This window comes from Gobio gobio, assembly GCF_949357685.1.
Source record: "Gobio gobio genome assembly, chromosome: 4".
Classification (NCBI taxonomy): domain Eukaryota; kingdom Metazoa; phylum Chordata; class Actinopteri; order Cypriniformes; family Gobionidae; genus Gobio; species Gobio gobio.
The window spans coordinates 39,680,941-39,704,881 of record NC_137100.1 but is presented as its reverse complement, the minus strand read 5'-3'; the positions used below and the strand labels follow the sequence as shown (position 1 = coordinate 39,704,881).

Sequence of the window (23,941 nt, the reverse complement as noted above, 5' to 3'; positions counted from 1 at the left end):
TTTAATCTAATAACACAAAAAGAAAAACCACCACGTATACATCGATGACAATGGACAAATTAACTGAAAGGAACAGGGAGAATAAATACACAGGGAAACATAATGATTTACAGCTAAACTTAATCTGTAACCATGGAGACTGTTAATACAGGTGAGCAGACAGGCAAAACCCAAACTATAACAAAACAGGACTAAACAGAACATAAACGTGATAAATGGTGACCTACCCCTGATAGACCGTTTCTTTGTTTTCTTTTTTAATGGATGTTTTTAATTGTCTTGTGACAATGGAAGTATTTCCCATTTCCATCACAACTGCAGGGATGTGCAAATGTTCCCTCCTCGCACATACACACGCGTCAGAAAATAATGGACAAATATTTGGAAAACTGCAGTTGTGGGTAAAGTTGATAAAGTTCACTGGTTCTGGCCAAAGAAACTGTCTCTTAGATGGAGCCCTGTGCACTGCTTTGCATTACTATTTGTTTTTTATTATGTTTTTTTTTCCTTGTTTTTTTTTCTCGGGGTGGCATAAGGGGCAGCATCTTCTCAGTAATGATTTTGAGATTGTGGACCCCCAGGGGTCACAAGGGAGTACTAGGGAACCAAACAGACAGAGGAGAAAAAAAGTATTTCCAGGGCTGACAACAATAAAGTGTAAACAATGTTTGGACAAATTACATTGTTCTTACAACAGCCCAGTTTTAATTGAATTAATATCTAACATTGCTCTTGTGGGTGGAAAATAGATGTGATCTCAGCTTAATGGAAAATAAAAATTTCTAGATAATATTTTAATAATTTGTTTTGTCTTTAGTAATGACGATATAAAGGCCAATTAATTCTGAAAACATGTTAATATAACAAGCTATCACACAAAAAAAATACTGTATAGGGCTTCCTCTCAAGGAGAAGCTGATATTTGTGAGTCCTTTGAATCAAAAGATTTGAAAACCCCTTCTGGTAAGCAGTAAGTGGTTTTTTGTTTTTATTGGACAAATCCCATTGATTCCATTAATTCTTTCAGTCATGTCATGTTTAGTTTCATAGCTGAATTTACATGTACCCTTATAATCCGATCGTAACCGGAGTAGCACAATCGGAACCAGGGCCGGCCCAAACCCTTATGGGGCACTAAGCAGAATTTTATTTGGGGGCCCCTCGGTGCCACCAATACGATTGACTATTGCCAATTCTTGATAATTTGCACACCCAGTATCAATTTTAGTAGTTGTAGCTGTGTTGCTTTCATCATGTCTGGCAGTAATGGTCTTACCCTTATACGTTTTTTAATTGTAACAGTAGCAAACCCACAGGTGTGGTCAGGTGTTAATATTCAAAGCCTTACTGTACTACAGTTCAGACTGGGATATGAAAAAAAATAAATAAGTAGTCTCTTATGCTGAATATGCTCACTTTTCACCAGGATTCTTTGATGAATAGGAGGTTCAAAAGAACAGCATTTCTCTGAAATAGAAAGCTTTAAAAAAAATCCTAAAAATATTGTACACAACTGTTTTCATCATTGATAATAATCATAAATGTTTCTTGAGCATCAAATCCTCATATCAGAATTAATTCTGAAGGATCGTGTGACACTGAAGACCGGAGTAATGATGATAAATTCAGCTCTGATCACAGGAATAAATCACACTTTACAATATTCACATATAAAACAGATGTTTTACATTAGGCTATAATAATATTTCACAATATTACCGTTTTTACTGTATTTTTGATCAAATAAATGCATCCTTGGTGAGCAGAAGAGACTTCTTTTAAAAACAAGAAATGTTGATTTCTTTCAAACATTAAACAGAGCTTTTATTTTGGCGGAAATAAAATTAAATTTTTTGCATTCCATTTGACTGTGTCGAAAGAACCTTTTTATTTTCGAAATATAGCAGTTTGCAGAAAAACATTTATTGAGAAACTGGAAGCTATGCTGTATTCCGTACAAAATATGCAGCACGTCAGACAAGATATTTGCACTAAACCATATCACATTCTCAAATCCATCCATTCATAAAAAGGTTGCCGGGCAACTGACGAGTAACGTTATGTTGGGGGCCCCCTGGTGGCAAAGGGGGCCCTAAGCAGCCGCTTAGTTCGCTTATGCCTTGGGCCGGCTCTGATCGGAACAAAAAAGTCACATGTAACCACGTCAATCAGAATGAATTGACCAGATCTGATTCAAATTTAATTCGAATTGAAAGGGGTGGTTTATTCCTTTTGTAATCCGATTGAGAGGACATATAAACTTGATCTGATTGAAAACCGAAACGGGAAAGTATGTGCAATGACGTAGGAATACCGTAATGACATATGACGCTCGGAACGAGCTGTTCTTCCTGTTGAATAAAGTGTCATAAATTATTGTCCTGTCATTCTAAAATTCTGTTTCCACTCATCATCTGTGAAGTAGAGCAGGACAACATCCCACCAGTCCTTGTTTCGGGCTCTTATCTTGCTCAGACGCCTTGTTTTGGGCGTGGAATGGGCTTTTTTACTGTTTGATAAATATAATAAAAATGTAGGCCTATATAATATAAATATGTTATAAAATTCCCTATTCGCCTGTAGTGTCTCGCCTTAAATGCTAAAAAGGTTTGCCATACACAACATCAGATTCGTACAATTCAGATTCAGTTACAGATATCAAAATATAATTTAGACTAGTCGAAATTAAATAGAGATATCTCTAATTACATTTGCAAATGTGTGAAGTGTCAGTTGAATATATCTATGTGTCAATATATCTTGATGTTTCAGATGTATCGATTTGAATTTCTTGCTTACAATTGCAGATATCTCTAATTATCATTCAAACTAGTAAAATTATAATTATGACTAGTCGAAGTACAATTGTAACTATCTAAAATATATTTATGGATCAAACCATTGTTGCTAATTCTGCCTACCATACTGTTTATATCCAGTCCACAATCTCTTAACCATCCTGTTATTAGACGTCGGATTGTCTCAGGGGACTCTGCACAATCTGCCACTTCCAGTCACTGGTACAATTTGCCAATGTCAGCCACCTCTGCAGTCTGGTATAGTTTATGCCATCAATGGAGTTATCCTGTGTTCTTCTTCCTCTTCATCGACACGTTGCCTTCTGAAATATTGATCAACGTGTTCAACGTGTTGCAACTGACTATGGTTGGCATTGGAATGTTAAAGAGCTTTTAAAAAGATTTCCTCATTTGGCCAGCAGAAGGGTACATGAGCGGTGAAGATAACATTGTCTTGAAAGATGTCTGAGCACATGGTCCCTCTGGAGGCAATGAATTGTGGGTGGCATTGGGTTACAAGCTTTCTTGGAATCAAACCAGGCTGTGCTCAAGTTGATTTTGCCTTAAAAAAAACAAGTAAAGTGAAATGGGAATACATTTACACAATAGTTGAAGTAACTAAAAAAGTACTTGATAATTTACTTTAGATTTACTCTCTTGACTAAGTATAGCTACCATTGTGGTTACCATTGTTGTGTTTTGCATGCTGAATGTTGAAATCGGTGAGTGTGACTCAAGCATGGTCAACTGCTATTGTTACAATATAGGGGGATTATATCAACCCAATTCAAAGTTTCACCAGGTGTTTATGTCGTAACTGTTTGCAATAAAATTGAAAATGATATTCGACATAAAGGGAAGTATAGGTTGCTTTTAAAAGGTGACCTAATTTCTGACTAAATCATTTAACTATAGTTAATTATTCAGTCAGAAATTAGGTAAACTTTTAAAAGCAACCTATTTATCTTCCTTGAAACCAAATAACTATGATTTCTTGCTGCATCGCTCCATCAATATAGGAAGAGAGAGGGAGAACAAACTGGTTCTATTTTCATTGTTCGGTTTTGAATATTGAAACACATCCCAGATATAGAACAGGGAGGGAAAGGGGCCATGTTTAAAGACAACATGCCAGGCACATGCTTGCATTACAGGATTCCAGACTGCTGAACTGTGTTGCAGAGAATTAGCATATGTTTTATGTTGGTATAGTGAATTTTGCATGTTTGTGTGTGGTAGGTATTTATTGAGTAAAACGGGAAATAAAAATGAAGGTGTGCATTTGAGACATTGTGTGCTGCACAATAACAGGCTCTGTGTCTCATTAAGAATATTTGTCCTTGGATGGCAACTTGTCAGCCCAAATTCAAATTTCTTTAAAAATGACAAAGGAGGTACTTGATGGCCTGTCAGTATGGATAAACAACATTTTTATTCCAAAGCTCATAGCACATCAAACATTATACATTGACACTCTCAGAAAATAACAGCCTTCAGCTGCTCCTGGTACATGATGCTAGAGTATTCATAATGCAAGTGCAAGTGTAGTAAGAATGGGTTATTACAATTATTAGACCAATACACAATGATGTGCTTAAAATTAATCAAAACACCTAAAGGCACCTTATGGCAAAAATAAACAATGAATCATGCAGACAATCCATGTAACCTCATCCCACAGTTAGCTCTTCGAAGCTGGTTGGCTATGCCAGAAAAAAATAGTGAATTTGTTTATCATTATGAAACGGATAAAATTATTTTTTACTCAAAAACCACTCCATTAATAATGGAAATAATTGGTTGAAATGTGTTGGTCCGTTCATGAAGAAAGCTTTGGAGATCTATTAAAATTGTCATGGTGATAAATAATTGAAATCAAATCAGTTTCCATTAAAATGGGTTGCATGAGAGAGCAGCTCAGCAAGAACATCACATCACTATTGTACAGGCATGTGTTGTCACAGTAGCCTATGCCATATTTTTTTCTATTTAGAGTAAATTCTGATTCATGTAAAAGGCTAATGTGGCATCGTTACTTCCTTCAGGGAGATCGCAACCCGTGTGTAGTTTGTTTCTCCTCCTCTCTTCCACTCAGCAGCGGCAGCGGGGCGGGAATCTCGTCTCCATCAGGTCTGTATGAGCACAGCGCGTGCAGTAGCAGCAGTTTATAAACCAGCGCAGCAGGTAACAACACAACTTTACTCAGAAAAAAAAGAGATCGCGTTGATTTAATTTCCCCTCAAAGAAAGCAGAGTTTCTTCTGAATCAAGAGTGGGAACGTTTATCTCACAAAAGGTAAGACGTGTTTGTATTGTTTGTGGCTAGAAAAATGTTGTTTTTGAAGATCACGTGATTAGTTTGAAACGCGCTCTTTCAGATTAATTTGCATTTATTCATTTACTTTAGGCTATGTGTATTTTATGTATATGAAATCGTATTGACTGAATTAGGCTACAAAAAGATTAATTATTTTTTTAAAGTAGCCATCAAGTTTTTTTTCATCCCTTTTTTATATGCTTTTCTCATTTAGCTTTGCTAAACACTTAGTACTATTAAAACGATGAATTATCAATTACTACAGTTTTATGCAAGTTGTTTTTCGTTTTTATTTATGCACGTTTGCCTACTCAGCTGCTCCTGGTGCTTGATCTTGCCGTGCGTCTAGTTACGCCAGAAGTGTGCTCTTGATGAAATTGGTCAGGTAAACCCAACATACATTTTAAGTTCGTATACCTTTATCTGACCTGCAACTGATGTTGTAGGCTACCATCGCGTTCACTTCAATTAACATTTAGCATGTGGTCATTGTTCCTCGTGCCAGCAGAGGACAGTAAATCTCAGTGTGTCAGAGGTTGGTAAATAGGCACGTAAATTGGCTAGCCTACAATAGCAGGCCTACGGATTATAGATCAAAACAGTTATTTTTTATTTTATTTTTTTGTAATTGTGGAGGCATCTTGTTTCAAGAGATGTTTAAAATGTAAAAATTGGAACGAAGATTTCAAACTTCAGTTATTTTGAATCAATGAGTGGCATCTTTTGGATTTAGGCTAATTTATACTCATTCAAATTTTTTTTTTACACCATCCTATTGCACTGAATGATACTTATTCAAAGGCTTGCTTGTCAGTGCTGTTTGGAGTGCTTAATACAGTTATTTTCACACAGTTATGAAAGAGATTGACAACCGTTTTCTAGAATAGTGATAGATAGTGACTGCTTTCAATTTCCACAACATAAATTCTGATAGCATGTTGATGATATTTTGTATGACTGAAACAGCAGCCAATTGGCTACCTATTTGTTTGTCATCCCATTGAACATATGAAATAAGCACATGTCAACCCTTATCCTTTTTATAATATGGCAGAAAATAAGCGTATTCTAATTTGAGAGGAAATGTTTGGAAAAATAGGGGGGGAAATGAGAACCTTTACAAATGAATCCTTAAAAGTCTTCATATTTATTCTGTAATAGCCTATATACTTAAGGCTATCAGCTGTTAGAGAGGGGAATTGACTTTGGTTACCAAATATACAGACAATGACAAACCTGTTTATTAAAGATAGTAAGATAAAATGTGAAATTAAAATTCTGTGTGTTTTTCACATCACATTACTGGCAAAGATAAGTAGGGGTTCAAACAACATGATCAAACAGTGCAAGGGCAGTTCAAATATTTGGAGTGAAATCGCTTCTGTTTTAGATGGGGAGCTAGTTGGATTTTCGAAGTTCACACTCCAGAGGAGGCACAGTGTGTACAGCTGGATACGTCATTATTTAAACAACACAGTTCACAGAGTCCACAAGACGGTTTGACCTGCAAAGTATAGCGCCACGAATGTACAAATAATACTTTGTTTAGCTAGCTGTTGTGGCGGATGTGGCAGATTGAATTATGTTCAGTCTCTGAACATTGTTTCTGTTATAGTTGCAGATTAAAAGTGGGAGATAAAGGATATAAAATTGGAAGGTGGCTGATTGAAAATAACTACCCAACACGTAATCAATCTATACTGTATAAAGATGAAAGTATATTTTGTTCACAAGTTAAAGGGGAACACACACACCCAAATACAAAAAAATTTGTTTATTCTTTGAAAGCTTTTTCACAGATGATACATTTTAATGAGTTTCAACTGCTACTGGTTATGGAAAAAGTAGGTAGTAGGATAATAACAGCTTAGCATTTCCTATTGTCATTTACACTGACGAAGGCAAAGAGATGAAATATTTGTACTTCTTTATCTCCTATTAATAAAGTATTATCCTCATTTACAGCATGGGTGGAAAAATCCTTGTTTTTTTATAGTATTGTGATAGCATAAGATATATACAAGAAGTGACATAGTAAAGTTCAGCTATTCTGTCTTCAGATTGAAGAGTTATTGAATGCAGAAGAATGTCTTCCAGCAGATGGCTTTCTACATTGGCAGCAACAGTCTTCTTGTCCACAATTCATCATAAATGCTAGGCTGTCTCCATTGACATTGACCTCAAACTCAGCACAGAGCCATTGCGGTACTAATGCTCAAAATACCAAGCTATAGTTGTGTGTAGCTGCCTTGCAAATTGACAAAAGAATGATTATCTTGTCAGATCTCGCCTCTTGTCCGTATCTGCGGTCTGTCTTCTTGCTTAATGGATGGGCTATTAATGGATGTGAACACTTGACTGGAAGCCGAAAGCTTGAGGGACTCCACTGCAGCACACATAAACTATGCCGGCACACCTTCAGTATGCTTCATAATCTTGAGAGAGCAGGTTTAATATATATTTTGTAGTATATCAATGCAAATCATGGTCTTTGTTCCTGGCTCTGTTTTTCAAAAACAGAACTCAAAAAACTGAATCTATTGGAAGGAAAAATAGTGTAAGGGGATTAAATACTAAGCCAGATAAAAAGCAGTGGAACACAAACCAGGCGGGTTAGATGTCAATAATACTACTTTATTTAGATGCTTTATGCTGCCATTAAATTGCATTAGCGCCTCTGTGCTTTCTGTTTCATCTACATTCTGTGCCATTATAGCCGACTTTCTAATTATTTATATGCTTTTTTCAATAGAGAGAAAATATCTTGTCACATTCACAGTAATTTAAAGGAACTGTGATTGTCAGAAATTCACAATATAAAATATGGTGACAATGTCTCAGGTATTACGGGATATCATATTGGTGCCTGTATATTTTATAATTGTATATTCCTGTTATAAAAAATAATTATGGTATAATCAAAGCAATCTACTACAACTACAAAAATCTACGTTGTACCTTCCCACATGGAAATAATCTATATGACCATATATGTTTTAATATAGGTTTTTAATATATGTGACATATAAAATTGGCCGTTTTCCTATATTATATGTACATATATGCACATTATGTGTACATATATACACGTGCATACACCTATATAGGTACATAATATGCACATATATGCACCTATATGTTCATCTATGTACTTTTTTTGTTGTTGCTACATTTAGACTGTAATGACCTTTCAACAATATTCATCTAGAAACTGCATTAAGACCATACAGAAAACATTGCATTTTGTATTGCATTTGGTGGATGTAATGGTGAATGTGTGGATGTGTATGAGCTGTAATGTGAATCTGGAAGTGACTTGAAATTGGAAAAAAGGCTTGATTGACAAAATTTAAAAAAACGACAAACCATTTTGTTATACATTTCCTTCTTTTCCACTATCTTCATACAAGAAAGAATCGACCTCGTAAATGTTTCAGGAAAACGTGTAGACAGCTTTCCATCTCCTCTCACCTAATTGCCATAGTTAAATTCCATAACATGCCAATTATGTGAGATAGGCCTACCAATTTCACGTGTTCGCACATAAGTTCTTGCATAATTTTTTTTAGTTAGTTCTTAGTTATTGCATTGATAATAGATAATATGAGCTAGGCATCATGTATAACAGTTGTATAACATATCTTGTATAGGGCTTATATGTGGATATAAAGAAGCAATACAGGAGACCTATATGACCTGTATAGGCACACATATGCACCTCAATTTTGCCTATATGTGGCATATATACGCATATATGCAGCATATATATTATCATATATGTGCATATATGCAGCATATATGTGCATATAAACTGCATATAGGTTTCATATGCGCATATATCCTCATATAGGTTCTTTCCATGTGGGTTGAAATATAGGCTACTACTACTAGACTAATAATAATAATAATAATACAAGAGGTAAAGTAAATTGATGATGCCTGGGAAGCTCATATCCTTCAGAGTTCACAGCAATATAGATCACATACATTTTATAAGACAGCAGTGATCTGAAAATGAAAATGGCTTTCAATGCAGATGTCAAAAGCTCTTTCAAAACTAAAATAAATAGCTGATGCATGGTAATGTATATGTACATATGAAATGTTGAACAAAAGTTATAAAGGACAGACTTCAAGGCTATTGCAGCTTATTGTTTGCTTCTTAGCTTTTTAATGAGCATTTTAAGTCAGTCCTGCACTTATTCTACTTAATTCATATGAAAACGTCTGAAAATCCCTTTTTTTAAATTAAATAGAGCAATTCTTTTTTTATGCTTAAAGTGTTTGTCATATTCTCTTTTGTTTTTGAAGTAGCTGATGCAAGCTGCTTTCAAATGAATTTTCTCATTCATCCTGGCTGAAGTTGTTGGTTTGTGCCACCAATATGGTTGGATGTCTTTTATAGAGAAGCTATTTTTCTCACATCTCAAAGAATAGTCAAGGTGAGGCTGAAAATGACAGTACATTTATGTGGATTGAACCTTGAATTAAACATGCCATCTGCCATTTAGAAACACCATCAGATTGTTGTTATATGATTAGAGGTTTCTGTCAGAGTAACATGATTCAATGCAACATTTAATTTCTGACATTATAACTACAATAGAACAATTTTAAAAAGCATCTGTAATATGCTGTCATATGCTAACCCTACATAAACTTCAGCTTTTACACTTCATTTCTCCCATGTCTTTTACTACATTAAGGTCTGTCAACAAGAGCACATTTACATTGGAAGTATTTTCATCTCCATTTTCATCTCTAGAAGCACAATGCTGCCATTGAACTGTTTTTAAACAATACATTAAGAGTACTGTATTAAAGAGGCTCAATGATCCATACGTCTTATTATCTTCATACATTTTATGTCATATCTTATGTCACACTTGTTTATCCTGCATATGTGACCTCGCCTTAAGCTTTCGTGTCCGAGGAAAGGAGCTTGCCTGCCAGAAACATTTAAGATTGTAACCAAGCACAGACTGGAAAAATTCATAATGGAATTTTTCTTACAAGATGTGACTACAGTTTAAATCATTCATAACCTCCCCATTTAGCCATACAAAACACAGGTTAGAGAATGGAATACGATTTATAATATTTAAAGCACATTGCATGTTAATGCAGGGTAATGTGCATAAAACTGAGTGTATTTGTGCTCACCTTTTAGCTAATTAAAATACTGAATATACCTTGTGGGAATATGACACATTGCAGTGGTGGAAATATTCTTCTCATGATGTGAAAGATATGAGGGTTCCAGTATCATATACTGAATAGTTACTTGAATGTCTTGAAAAGGTATAGCAGGGATGAGATCATCTTTTTTAGAATAATCTTTTGTCTCATATATATATTTTGGTCTGAATAGTCTCACACTCCTTCTTTGAAATTTTGGAAAGGTCAATAATTCTTTCATTTTTCTTTCTCTCTCTCAGAAAGATGGCGATGAAACTATTGGACCCCAACTCCACTATATTGTCTCCATTTTTCTCTCCTGTGGAGGACAGCCACAACGTCTCAGTGAACCTTACCTCCTCTCATTCATATCATTATCCAAACATCACCTACGTGGACTTCTATCTGCACGAGCCCTTGGTGTCTGCTATCTTCATTGTATCCTACCTCCTCATCTTTATTGTGTGCATGGTGGGAAATGGAGTGGTGTGCTTTATCGTGCTAAGGAGCAAGAACATGCGTACGGTCACCAATCTTTTCATTCTCAACCTGGCCATCAGTGACCTGTTGGTTGGCATCTTCTGCATGCCCACAACATTGGTGGACAACATCATCACAGGTAGGCCTTCTTGCTATTGTGATCCAATGTTTTCTGTGTTTATTTGAATCAAAAGGTTAAACATACAAAAAAAAGTGTTTTTATATAATTATAATTTATAGTTACAGTAAATATCATTTTGCACAGTTCATCATCTAGGCCTCCAAATATTAGTCACTCTGTTGCTGCGATGACCACCATGGTACTGTAGATAGTTTCCATCCCTATACAATTGCTTTTAAATAATAGACTACTGTAGCTATTGTTTAAATGTTTATTATATATTGTTATACAAGACATTAAACAAGCATAAACGTCACAACGGTACACCATTAAATTCACTACACAAGAATGTGCGACCAAAACAGCACATTCCCATGATGCTTTGCACAATAAACAAACCAATTAGATCTATTCACAGATAACGATTGTCACTTTTTGAAACAATGAAGCTTTGAAACATTTATTTTCAATCTACAGGTGACAGGTGAAATGAATTACACTGATTATCTCTTCATCACGGCACATATTTGTGGGTGGGATATATTAGGCAGCAAGTGAACATTGTCATCAAATTTAATGTGTTAGAAGTAGGACAAATGGGCAAGCGTAAAGATTTGAACGAGTTTGACAAGGGTCAAATTGTGATGGTTAGACGACTGGGTCAGAGCATCTCCAAAACTGCAGCTCTTGTGGGGTGTTCCTGGTCTGCATTGGTCAGTCTCTATCAAAAGTATTCCAAGTTAGGAACAGTGGTGAACCAACAACAGGGTCATGGGCGGCCAAGGCTCATTTATGCATGTTGGGAGCGAATGTTCGGCCCGTGTGGTCCGATCAAACAGACACGCTACTGTAGATCAAATTGCTCAATAAGTTAATGATAGAAAAGTTGACAGAATACACAGTGCATCTCAGTTTGTTACGTATGGGGCTGCCATAGCTGCAGACCAGTCAGGGTGCTCATGCTGACCCCTGTCCACCGGCGAAAGCGCCAACAGTGGGCACGTGAGCATTAGAATCACGTTTTCTTTTACATAACGTGGATGGCCGGGTGCGTGTGCGTCACTTACCTCGGGAACACATGGCACCAGAGGTGTCAAGTAACGAAGTACAAATACTTCGTTACCTTACTTAAGTAGAAATTTGGAGTATCTATACTTTACTGGAGTAATTATTTTTCAGCCTACTTTTTACTTCTACTCCTTACATTTTCAAGCAATTATCTGTACTTTCTACTCCTTACATTTTAATAATAGCCTCGTTACTCCTATTCCATTTCGGCATGTTTTCATTCCGGCTTGTCATTAAAAAAAAACAACTATCCAGATAAATTGTGGCCGGACAGTGAATTTGATTGTGGTTGGATGAGAAAATAAACACAAACCATTCCGACACCCTATTGGGTTGTAGGCGATCAATCACGCCTGCACCTGCACAAATCACACACCATGCTGCCAGATAGGGCGGGTTCTTGTCGACAAGCACGCACTTTCAGCCAATCAGCGATCAGCAGGCAGACGAGCTCATTCATGACTTTAGCCGGGTTTTTAGCGCGATAACTCGTAGCTGTATATTCCAGTGATCGCTATGACAGTGGCATAAATATACAGTAAGTTGTATCTACAGTAAAGAGTGGGAGAGTGACTCAACTCTCAAACGTGAATAACACATATGACTCGAAGACTCTTTATAAATATAACCGTGTCTCCGGTCCATCGTCATATACACACTTAGGACATCTGCAAACCCGACAGCTGCTGAAAGAGGTTTAAATCAACGATTAATCCATTTTGACTGTGCTAGGTGCATGCACTTCACGAAAGATATACTGTAGTTTTGTCAAAGCAAAGTGCAACACAAAGGTAAGCGCATTGTTCAATCTCTATATTGGGCACTTTTTGCACGTAAATTGGCTTCTTACTGTTGACATTGTGTTTTTCTGAGGGATTGCCGTTTTGACAGTTTCTACCTGGACATATAGTCATATTTGATCCGTTTTACTGGGAAATTGATTTTTTTAATCGTCAATGTTATGTTTTAAGGAGATAAAATGGTAACTTACTTATCAACCTTGATTGGTATGGCAATAAAATAATATCACATTATTTTGCAGTTAAAGTTCTGGGCTTTTTTCTTGGAGTGACTAGTATTGTAAAGCTGCAAAAAGTCAACATTGTTATCAATAACCAGGCATGTTATCAATAACCATTTTTTGAATATAAATGTACATTTGGTGAGGTTTTTGGGCTGGAAATCATCGACCCAATCTGGCCACACTGATCACACATTCAAAAAATGGTTATTGATAACATGCCTCTGAATTTTGACTTTTTGCACCTTTACAATATTTATAGGCAACTAGTCATCAAATCTTCCGCTCCATGAAACACGTTAATGCTCAGTAGTACACATATGGTTCTTTAATGTATTTGCATTGTCCTAAAATGCGTTCATTTTCAATGGGAATATATGCGGCTGAAACGCGTAGCCAAGTGCATCTAAAAATTTTCAACATTAACTTTTTAATACAACATTATAGTCATTATGGCCTTTTGAAAAATGTTTTTTTTTGAGGAGGTGGGGTATGCACTGTGGCGCGGCCTAATCTTTTGTCTTTAAAGGGATACTTCCCAAAAATGAAAATTCTGTCATCATTTACTCACCCTCAAGTTGTTCCAAAGCTGTATGAGTTTCTTTGTTCTGAAGATATTTTGAAAAATGTTTGTAACCAAGAAGATAGAGCAACCATTGACTGCCATAGTAGGGGAAAATACTATGGCAGTCAATGGTTGCATATAATCTGCTTGGTTACAAACATTCTTCAAAATATCTTCAGAACAAAGAAACTCATACAGCTTTGGAACAACTTGAGGGTGAGTAAATGATGACAGAATTTTCATTTTTGGGTGAAGTATCCCTTTAATGGCATTTTTCCCATTTTTAAGTAGTTTTAAAACCAGTACTTTTAAACTTTTACTTGAGTAAAAAGCTTGAGTTGATACTTCAACTTCTACAAAAGTCTTTTTAAACCCCAGTATCTATACTTCTACCTGAGTAATGAATGCGAATACTTTTGACGCCTCGGCATGGCACCAGGATGCACTATGGGACGAAGGCAGTGTGATGCTTTGGGCAATGTTCTGCTGGGAAACCTTGGGTCCTGCCATCCATGTGGATCTTACTTTTTCGACACGTACCACTTACCTAGGCATTGTTGCAGACCATGTCCCCCCTTTCATGGAAACTCTATTTCCTGGTGGCTGTGGCCTCTTTCAGTAGGATAATGCGCCCTGCCCCTGCCACAAAGCAAAAATGGTTCAGGAATGGTTTGAGGAGCACAACAACGAGTTTGAGGTGTTGACTTGCCCTCCAAATTTCCCAGATCTCAATCCAATCGAGCATCTGTAGGATGTGCTGAACAAACAAGTCCGATCCTTGGAGGCCCCACCTCGCAACTTACAGGACTTAAAGGATCTGCTGCCAACATCTTGGTGCCAGATACCACAGCACACCTTCAAGGGTCTAGTGCAGGGTTCCTGAAATCTTACCCTGGAGGTCCAATGCGCTGCAGAGTTTAGCTCCAACCCTAATCAAACACACCTGAACATGCTAATCAATGTCTTCAGGTTCATTAGAAAACTACAGGTAGGTGAGTTTGATTAGGGTTGGAGCTAAACTCTGCAGCGCATTGGACCTCCAGGGTAAGATTTGAGGAACCGTGGTCTAGTGGATCCATGCCTTAACGGGTCAGGCCTGTTTTGGCAGCAAAAGGGGGACCAACACAATATTAGGATTTAATAATGTCATAATGTTATGCCTAATTGGTGTATGTGTTACATTTACATTTAATTCCTTCTAATTTATTTAGTTTGCCAAGACCTACCTAGTAATACACAAAAAGCACTACAATTCACAAGCTCTTATTCCAAGATAGCCTATACACAGAACAAAACTTTACACACTTCACAAAAACACTACACTTCTACAAGAGGGTAACGTTAAGACCAAAATACACATTCCCATGATGTTTGGTAAAGCAACAGCCAATTGTAACTATTTCCTGAAGCCACTTAAGTCAAAATAAATGGTAACTTTCTACAAAAAGCCTGTCTGTACAGTCCATGATTCTAAAGCTTAGGGGTGAAATTATGCCAAACACCCTCTACACTAGTATAGTTTCCAGACAGCATCAAAATATCTGTTGATATGTTCAGTGCTGACATAAAAAGTGCCTTTATTTATATAGCGCTTTATACAATACAGATTGTTTCAAAGCAGCTTTACAGTGACAACAGGAAGATGATGCATTTCGGCTGTTGTTTAGCTGAAGTCAGTTCAGTGTTGATTCAGTTCTGTTGTAAAGATCATCAATTATTAAATTAGTTCATTTAATCTATAAAGCACTTCTGCAAAAAATTATGTCATCGTCCAGCTCAGTTCAGTTCTCATACAACAGCATCAGTACAGTCAGATCAATAATATTGATGAATATTAAGTGTCCCCTATACTAAGCTCGCCAGGAAGCTTCGCAAAGAACCCAAGCTCAATCAGGTGACAGAATGGAGAAAAAAAAACATTGGGAGAAACCAGGCAATGTGTTTAAATAGTGTAAACTTTCCATTGAAGGGGGACAACCATGATAACACCAGGCAATCCAAAGCAGCCATATTTGAGGCATTATTTATATGGGTAGGATATAATGGCCTTTTCTTGTTTAGTACATGTGCTGCTTACACAGGTACTTAATGCACATTTAATTTATCAACATTTCAAGAGGAAGAATTCTCCGGCATTATAGTCAAGTCACCTTTATTTATATAGGGCTTTTCACAATGCTGATTGTTTCAAAGCATCTTCACAGCGGTAACAGGAAAGTAATGCAACAGAATTTGATTCGGCTGTACAGCCGCTCTGGACCATCTGATCTGGATACGACCCAGATCCGGCTGGGATAAACAGAGAGACTAACATTAGCATAGATGCCATTATTTTTATGATGTAACGAGTACATCAGGTGTTATGGGAAGTGGGCCCGGTTCCGGCAGACCTAGTTAATGCAGCATAAAACAATAATTTAACTGATTTGAATAATAGAAATTGATAATGCTCTATGTGTATGCCATAGTAAAGAGATGTGTTTTTAGTCTAGATTTAAACTGACAGCATGTGTCTGCTTCCCGAACAGTGCTAGGAAGACTGTTCCACAGTTTAGGTGCTAAATAGGAAAAGGATCGACCGCCTGCAGTTGATTTTGATATTCGAGCTATTAGCAACTGGCCAGAATTTTGAAACGGCAATAGACGTGATGGAGTATAATACGTTAAGAGCTTCGCTCAAGTACTGGGAGCTAAACCATTATAGTGCTTTGTAAGTAATAAGCAAGATTTTAAAATGTATACAATGTTTAATAGGGAGCCAATGCAGTGTTGACAGAACCGGGCTAATATGATCATACTTCCTGGTTCTAGTAAGAACTCCAGCTGCTGCGTTTTATAGAACTAATCATGGAAGAAAGTGTAGGCAAACAAGTGAATCTGACTGAACAAGCTCTTCCTGAACACTCTGAAATTGGCCTGTTCGTCTACATCACAATGAAGGCTGCTAAACCGAGCAACATTTTCTGAAAGGACTACCTTTTGCTCTGTGGATTCTTGAAAGAGAAATGACATTTTTCATTGGCTGCATCCTCATTTCTTTCATCCGGTTACCATGCAATCATTATAAACTTTGAAGCCTACTGAGTGCGCTTATCCATCGGGGAATCTACAATCATGAGATGTGCTCCCCTGGAGCTTAACAATCAGTAAATGGAAAGAACCGTCTATTGTGATAAGTAGCTGAATGCAGAAATTAACTGAAGAAATTAAATTGCAATACTGCAAAGACAGTAGCAGGAAAGATTTTGCAAAGCAGTTTGATATTGTTACTTTTAAAAAATGTTTAGCCTTTGATATTTTTTTGTACAATAGAAAAATGTAGATGGCAGGAGAACTAAAACAACTTGTAAAGTTCTGAAAATAATCAGTGTTTATGCTGCAAAGTATACAGTATACTGTTCATAAAATATGTAAGAAGTGTTCATGTGCTGTAGAGCAACTGAATGCCGCAGATGTTACTTTTGCTATCCTCTATCGCTTATTTAGATCTTATATTTAACACTCATTGTTAAATGTTTGGTTTTTTTGTTGCATACATTCATTCTGGCACTATTCAGCATTCTATCAGACCTCAACAATTATGTGACTGCATTGAAATATCAATGCTGACTCAAAGCATTTCTCCTGCAAATGGCAGAAGAGAAGGTACATGACAGTTACATTTACTGCATTTAACAGATGCTCTTTTTACAGAGCGACTGAGAAAAGTGCTTTAGCATCACATATGACATTGTTGTGATCAGCAGATGGCAAAGCATGCAATCTGGAACACGCCCTGCTTGGTTACTACAAAGATTAGTAATACAGCTCAGTGTAAAATAAGCCAATTATTATTGGAGCTAGGTTAGTGACAGGTTAGTGTTCAGTGTGACAACAGTTTTCTTGGCGTTTTGTGTGGATAAGATGGTTCAAAATTGAAATGACAAAGTCTTGGAAAGGGTGGTTCTTGGCTGAAATGAACAGCCAAAAACCAGCTTAAAATGATGACTGTTGTTGTGCCTGCCAAGTATGCAGTGATTCAGTGAGGATACCTGGTTGTCAGAGAGTGGAAAACTGAGAATCGTCAATCGTCACAGCATTATCAGTGTAAGAATGATAGTAGAAAGCCATGAGAACAGACAATTACGAACACTGACGAGCCAGCACATATGCAGATTTCAAAACTTAAATGTTGTGCAATGTGAAGTGCATATACCCAAAAATGCACTTCAATTCACTAATGGCGCTTTTCCATAACCAGTACCAGCTCTACTCGACTCGCCTTGTCTCGGCTCGGCTCGCTTTTCGCTCCGTTTTCCATTGTATATAGTACCTTCGCAATAGTACCTGGTCATCATAGCGACTCAGCAGGAAACTTTTTCGTTCCTCGTTGCCCCATCAAGCTCTCGCTGGATCCTCTCTTCGGCAACCAAACAAAGGAAACCTCCTCGTTTGACCACGGCGTATTCTTCCGAGTTGGCATAATAGTAATGGGTATATCACGCGATCTCTGGCCAAACTATTTAAAAATGGCGTGGTTATTCCATAGACCGTAAAAAAATATTCAGGATACTCCGTCTGGTGCGTGTAATGATAACGCAGTGAATAGTGACGATTCTCTCTGACCAATCAGCAGTCTGCCGTGTTTTCACGTCACATTTTAGTATCGCCTCAGCTCGCTCAGAACCTCGCCGGAGGTGATACGAAAAAAAGTACCTGGAAGCAGGTACAGGTACAACTTTTACACAGTGGAAAACCAAACAAAGGCGAGGCGAGCTGAGCTGGTACTGTGTAGTGGAAAAGCGCCATAATATACATCACAAAGCTTCAAATGCGTGCAAAGAACTATGAGTTCAAAGCACAAATTATTCAGAGTTGAATGTCCTCCAGACGTTTTAGACATCTGAGAGAACATGATTTGTCTCTACAAAATCCCCTAGCACATGGTAGACCCTTTGCAATTTCAAAATTGCAATCATATGGCATATCGCTTTTCTGTTTTGTTACGTGGACTCTTGGCTTGTATTTTTGCTTTGTTTCCTGTTTCCCCTTTTTATCCCTGAATAGCTATGCCTTCTTTAGCTATTTATTGTAGTTCTCTTTAGATACGTTTGAAATCTTTTTCTCTAAATTTTGGCTTTCCGTCCGCAGACTTTTGTCCTGCATTCGAAAATGCTGTTTTTGTGTTGTAGTGTGAATTGTGAAAATGGAGGTATTCGAAAACAATGACAAACGATGTGTAGTTATGTGACTCATATTTTTCTTCCATGTGCCTGCTATTTGCTTTCATGGTGTTGTTAAAAATAAATATTACTTTGTACAATCTTCCTGCAACTTTCCTGCAACAATGATGGAAATTTAATCACAAAAATAAGTTTTACACATGATTTACGGGTTTTCAGACATTTCAGTGTGGATGAGCAACTTTTGGAAAATGCTAGTGTGGACAGAGTGTTTTGAAATGTATCCTAATGTAGATGTAGCCTGGGTTTCTTGTACTTAAATATGATTATGTGCATGTTTATGTTGTTAAAATCTTGAATACCTAAAATACTGCAAACAGACCCTGAAATCAACAACAAAAGCACACTAATATAATAGTCATTGATTTGGGAGCTGCTGTACGAAGCAGCCACCAGAACTGTGGCAAACTAGCAATGCTCTCTTACGGTTCCAAGCACACACTTCCTATCCTGGGTGCATTTAGCTGTCACATAGCAACACGATCCGTGGAACTTTGTGTGATACCTTGTGAAGTCTGCTCTTTGAGTAGCTACCAAACAGCCAGAGAGGTGAATCTCATTAAAACTCCCTCAGTTCTGTCTCCACCAACAGGACTACAGCAGGTGGGCTGCTAAAGAACCACTTTTAGGTATTCCAGGGTATCTCGACAACACATAAATCTTCATGTACAACCAACATGTCACCCTCACCAGAGGTGCTTTTACGGCCCCACATTTAACACCTCAATGTAATTTACGCCACACCTCAAACCTCCAGGCTACGTAAGAATAAGTGTTGACATATGGCAGGAAGATTTCCCTATTTTGTGTGAACAAGCCCTACACCAACAACAGATGACATACATTAAATTGGGCTCTGTGTTCTCAGCTTCATATTAAAGGCCCCGATATACTCATGGCAAAGTTCTTTTTAATTCTTCACTTAGGGGAAAAAGATTGAAATACCTTTGTGTTGGTATACTGTTAGCGAACATCCCAGCGCCACCCATGTTTGTGCAACTTCAATTTATACTATAACCTGCTCTTTTGTGAATTTGTATTTTACTAAACATGACGGACTGATCAAAACCTACCTATTATGTAATTGCCACGGTCAAGTGGTAGTTCAGCCGCAGTGAATTTTTCCGGAAAGTTTGCATTGGTGAGCTGAACTCCCGAAACAACCTCCAAACAAAATTTGTTTTGCCCTGATTTCGTTCAAAATGAAATCACGCCAGTTCGTTCTTCGATTTTGTTTGAAGTTTATCGGGGCCCTAACAAAGCAACAGCATCCCAACAGCACATAAAAACATGTGCACATACGTGTTTTCAGACATTTCAGTGTGGATGATGAGCAACTTTTGGAAAATGCTAGTGTGGACAGAGTGTTACATTTTCAAATGTATCCTAATGTAGATGTAGCCTGGGTTTCTTGTACTTAAATATGATAATGTGCATGTTTATGTTGTTAAAATCTTGAATACCTAAGATACTGCAAACAGACACTGAAATCAACAACAAAAGCACACTAATAGTCATTGATTTGGGAGCTGCTGTACAAATCAGCCACCAGAACTGCGGCAAACTAGCAATGCTCTCTTAACGGTTCCACCTGTTCTCTTACGGTTCCACCAACATCATCACAGGTAGAGGAGACAAGTGCCTCAACTTTGGTATTTTATCTGCTGCTCAGGTGTTAGAAAATGCAATCCACCAAACACTCAAGGCAATTCTGGAGCCAAGAACCTCAGTGACAATGCCATTGTGTGCAGTTCAACATGAGCAGACCCTTACGGCAGCCTAACGGCAGTCAAGAGACTTGAAAAGAAGGCATCACACTTAATCGCTGTAAATGTAAGTTTAAGTCCAGGTTTGAGGGATTTCAATTTGTGTCCTCAGCAAATGGCATCTATTGAGCTCAAAAAGGTGACTGCAGTGCAACAGATAAGTTCAGTGATGTAACCATTGCCAGTGAAATGCTAGTTTTATGGACATTACCAACATTGTCCTGAATGCAAAATAACAATGCATTAAATAAAATAACAAATAATAACAAATGGACATATAAATTATATGAAATATTAATTTGTCAATCCAAGATCACAGAGGGGTTTTAGCATTTAATTATGAATCCATGTCAATTTCAGTCGTACTGTATGTAATTGTTTAGGCCGACCGCATGCTTGAGTACAGTAGGTGTGAACAGCCTCTGATTCACAATTCACAATGTGCCTCCAAATGCAGAAATAAGCTGCAATCTAGTCCATGCTGTGTACAAAGCTGATGTTTTAAATGTATTCAGCATTGTATATAAGACAATTAGTGATATAATAGTGAGACTAGATTAATTGATCTTGTCGGTTCATATTGCAAAGTAGGGCATACATAAAGTTGGCCGTGTAAAATAATGCTTGTTTTTTTCCCCAGTTGTTTTTTACTATAAATTTTGCTTTCTGTTTATTCATTCCACTGTATATTGGTGGTCTATAACAGTGCATAAAGGATTACATAACCATATGATGTAGTAAATACATTGAATAACTCCACATTAATGTATTATAATTCAGTGATCTGAATATGAATTTCATAACTATTAATTTCGATGTATTGTTTATCTTTTATGATTTATTATATTAATACAATAACTTAATACATTTTTCTGGTCATTTCATCTTTGTCTCCTCCCTCGAGTTTGCTGTGTTTCATTCCAGACATTGAAACTGTGACTTAAAGCTTTGAGAAAGCTCACACAAAAAGACACTGATTTGGTTGCTGATCAAGAGTCAGCACTGCAACTTCAAGGCAGTCTAACTAAGCGGTAATAATTTACTTTGACCCTAGGACAGACAGAGCTCATGATCCTATAGTGTGCAATTCTATAACAGTCAATGCCACTATAGAGCTCTTATTGATTATGAAATATGATACTCGCAGACAGTGTGAAGTGTTTAAATGTGTGGAGATGAGAACACTTTCATCTCTACATCTATGGCAATCCATTCACATGTAATATGCGTATTAGTAAGGCCCCCCCGTGGAAAACCGCAGCATACACTGTATCTTTTTTCCATGATATAAGTATGTAATTGGATTTTTTTTTTTTCTTGCCAAATGACCTTCACCCTCAGTTCAGCACTACTAAGTAAATGGAAAGAAAAAAACACAGACAAAGATGTCTTCAAATGAGTTCTTTTGAACAGAATGGCAACTCAATTGCAAAAAGAATAGCTGTGGACTGTTAGTCAGCAAGCCTGTGTGTATGTTCAATGATATGGAAATAAAACAAACTAATAATAAACAAATTATTTTGGCCTATCAAGTAATTAAAAATGTTAATTATAAATAACTTTTTTTGACTGTTGTACGGCTCACTTTTGGGTTTTTTTTCCACTGTGTACAGTATTTAGTACATGGTACTTTTTTTAGTACCACCTCGGTTGAGGTTCCAAGCAAGCTGTACCGATACTAAAATGTTACGTGTAAACACAGCAGATCACTGATTGGTCAGAGAGAATCGTCACTACCAGAGTAATTGGATTTGCGACACGAGACGCCAAACCCGCTAAATTTAAAAATTCAGTAACAGCCACTGTAGTATCATTTGTTCACACAACTTTTTTTAAACTACTTTCTTTAAACAACCGTTGCACACAACTTGAAAAAAGAAATGGCTGTATCGTGGTCGGTAGACAAGGTGGTGTACCGCAACTATACCGATCAGTCTATGATCCCACCCACTTTGAAGCGGTACTAAACTGCAGTGGAAAAGCAATCCAAGCCGAAGTAAAGTGAGCCAAGCTGTGCCGAGTTGTACCACACAGTGGAAAAGTGGCTAAAGAGGCTCGCCGACACCTTGCTGGCATCAGACAAATATCTAGTATGATAAATATCTAGAGCTATCAGCCAACTTTTACCAAAGTCCCTTTAAGACAAGTAATTTCACTAGGTGGCCATCTTTGAAAAGCCTCTCATGCAGCTCCTTTGAATAGGGAAACATCAAATTCTCAAAAACTGTTCACCAAGCTTACGATTAAATTTGATATTTGAAATCCCCAATGAAATCTGTCATAAATTTTGTTTCTAAAGTCTAGAATCATGATTTTAAAACAGCTACTGCCTGTTTCTATAGCAACCGGAGCTTCTAACAGCAGCTGCAGTGATGCGATGACTTTACCAATTAAAGATTGGTTCTTTCATTTAGAAGGTGGGGCTTATTCGCCATATTGGGCATTGGACTTTCTCCCATTCATAAGTAATAAGAGTGCACTGTCTTCCTATATATAAAGTCTTTGCTTTTACGTAGTATCACATAGTGTGGACAACACCACAATGACTCAAGACTCCAGATTACAGACAGCAAGTCATGTAGTCTGAACAGCACAGCAATCTACCAACATTTAAAGTCGTGTAGTCTGAACTAGGCATAAGGGAACACTGTGCAGCATCACAGAGATAGATATCTAATATTGCAAGGAAAGTTACAAAACAAACATCCCAACCTTCACCACAATAAAAGTCTGATGTATCTGATATAGACCTTCAACAGAGACAACACTGCCAAAGTGAGAATGCAACTGTAGGCTGAATTCCACTAAAATGCTTCATCTTAGACTGCTAAAAGTTGGCTACAAAGTATTTTACAGACAGACGAAGTGACACAAGTTTACCAATGACTCGTCATTCCCCCCTCATCAAGACCCTTAGCCACATGAACTTTGTAACCATCCTACAGTACATCTGTTGCAGTGCAACCAAGTCTATAGTCTACCAGCGGTTTTCAATCCTGTTCCTAGAGCCAAACAGTGCACATTTTGTATGTCTACTAATCGAACAAACCTGATTCAGGTCATCAGCTTGTTTGGAAGAGACTCCAGGAACAGGTTAGCGTTGGCCTACCACCAAACCTTGTTGGATGTTTAATATAAATGTTAACAGGTTGATTATCTCATTTAGACTTTTATTTAGACTTGACAGATTACATAGATTGCACAAATACCGGCTTTATATAATGTTGTGGAGCAGGTCTGTACAGTAAAAAAAAAGACCTAAAATGCATTCTGTGTACACGTTATTTATTATAATTGAACAGCGAGTATCATAAGTTTATTTTTGCTCTGCAAATGGAATCAGTTCCAAACCAAGTCACAGCAGAAAGCATTGCCTCTTTCAAAATAAAATAAAAAAGAGCGCTGT

At 37.2% G+C, this 23,941-nt stretch overlaps 1 protein-coding gene across 1 annotated transcript in view; it reads left to right on the top strand.

Moving 5' to 3' along the window:
- Positions 1-10,556: 10,556 nt before the first annotated feature.
- Positions 10,557-23,941, top strand: part of LOC307124709 (neuropeptide FF receptor 2) — a gene marked incomplete at both ends in the record, with an annotated part of 42,399 nt that continues 29,014 nt past the window's right edge. Inside the window, one exon of the mRNA XM_079814131.1 lies at positions 10,557-10,911. Within this exon, the coding sequence (XP_079670257.1) occupies positions 10,557-10,911 (355 nt within the window). The remainder of the gene's footprint in view (positions 10,912-23,941) is intronic.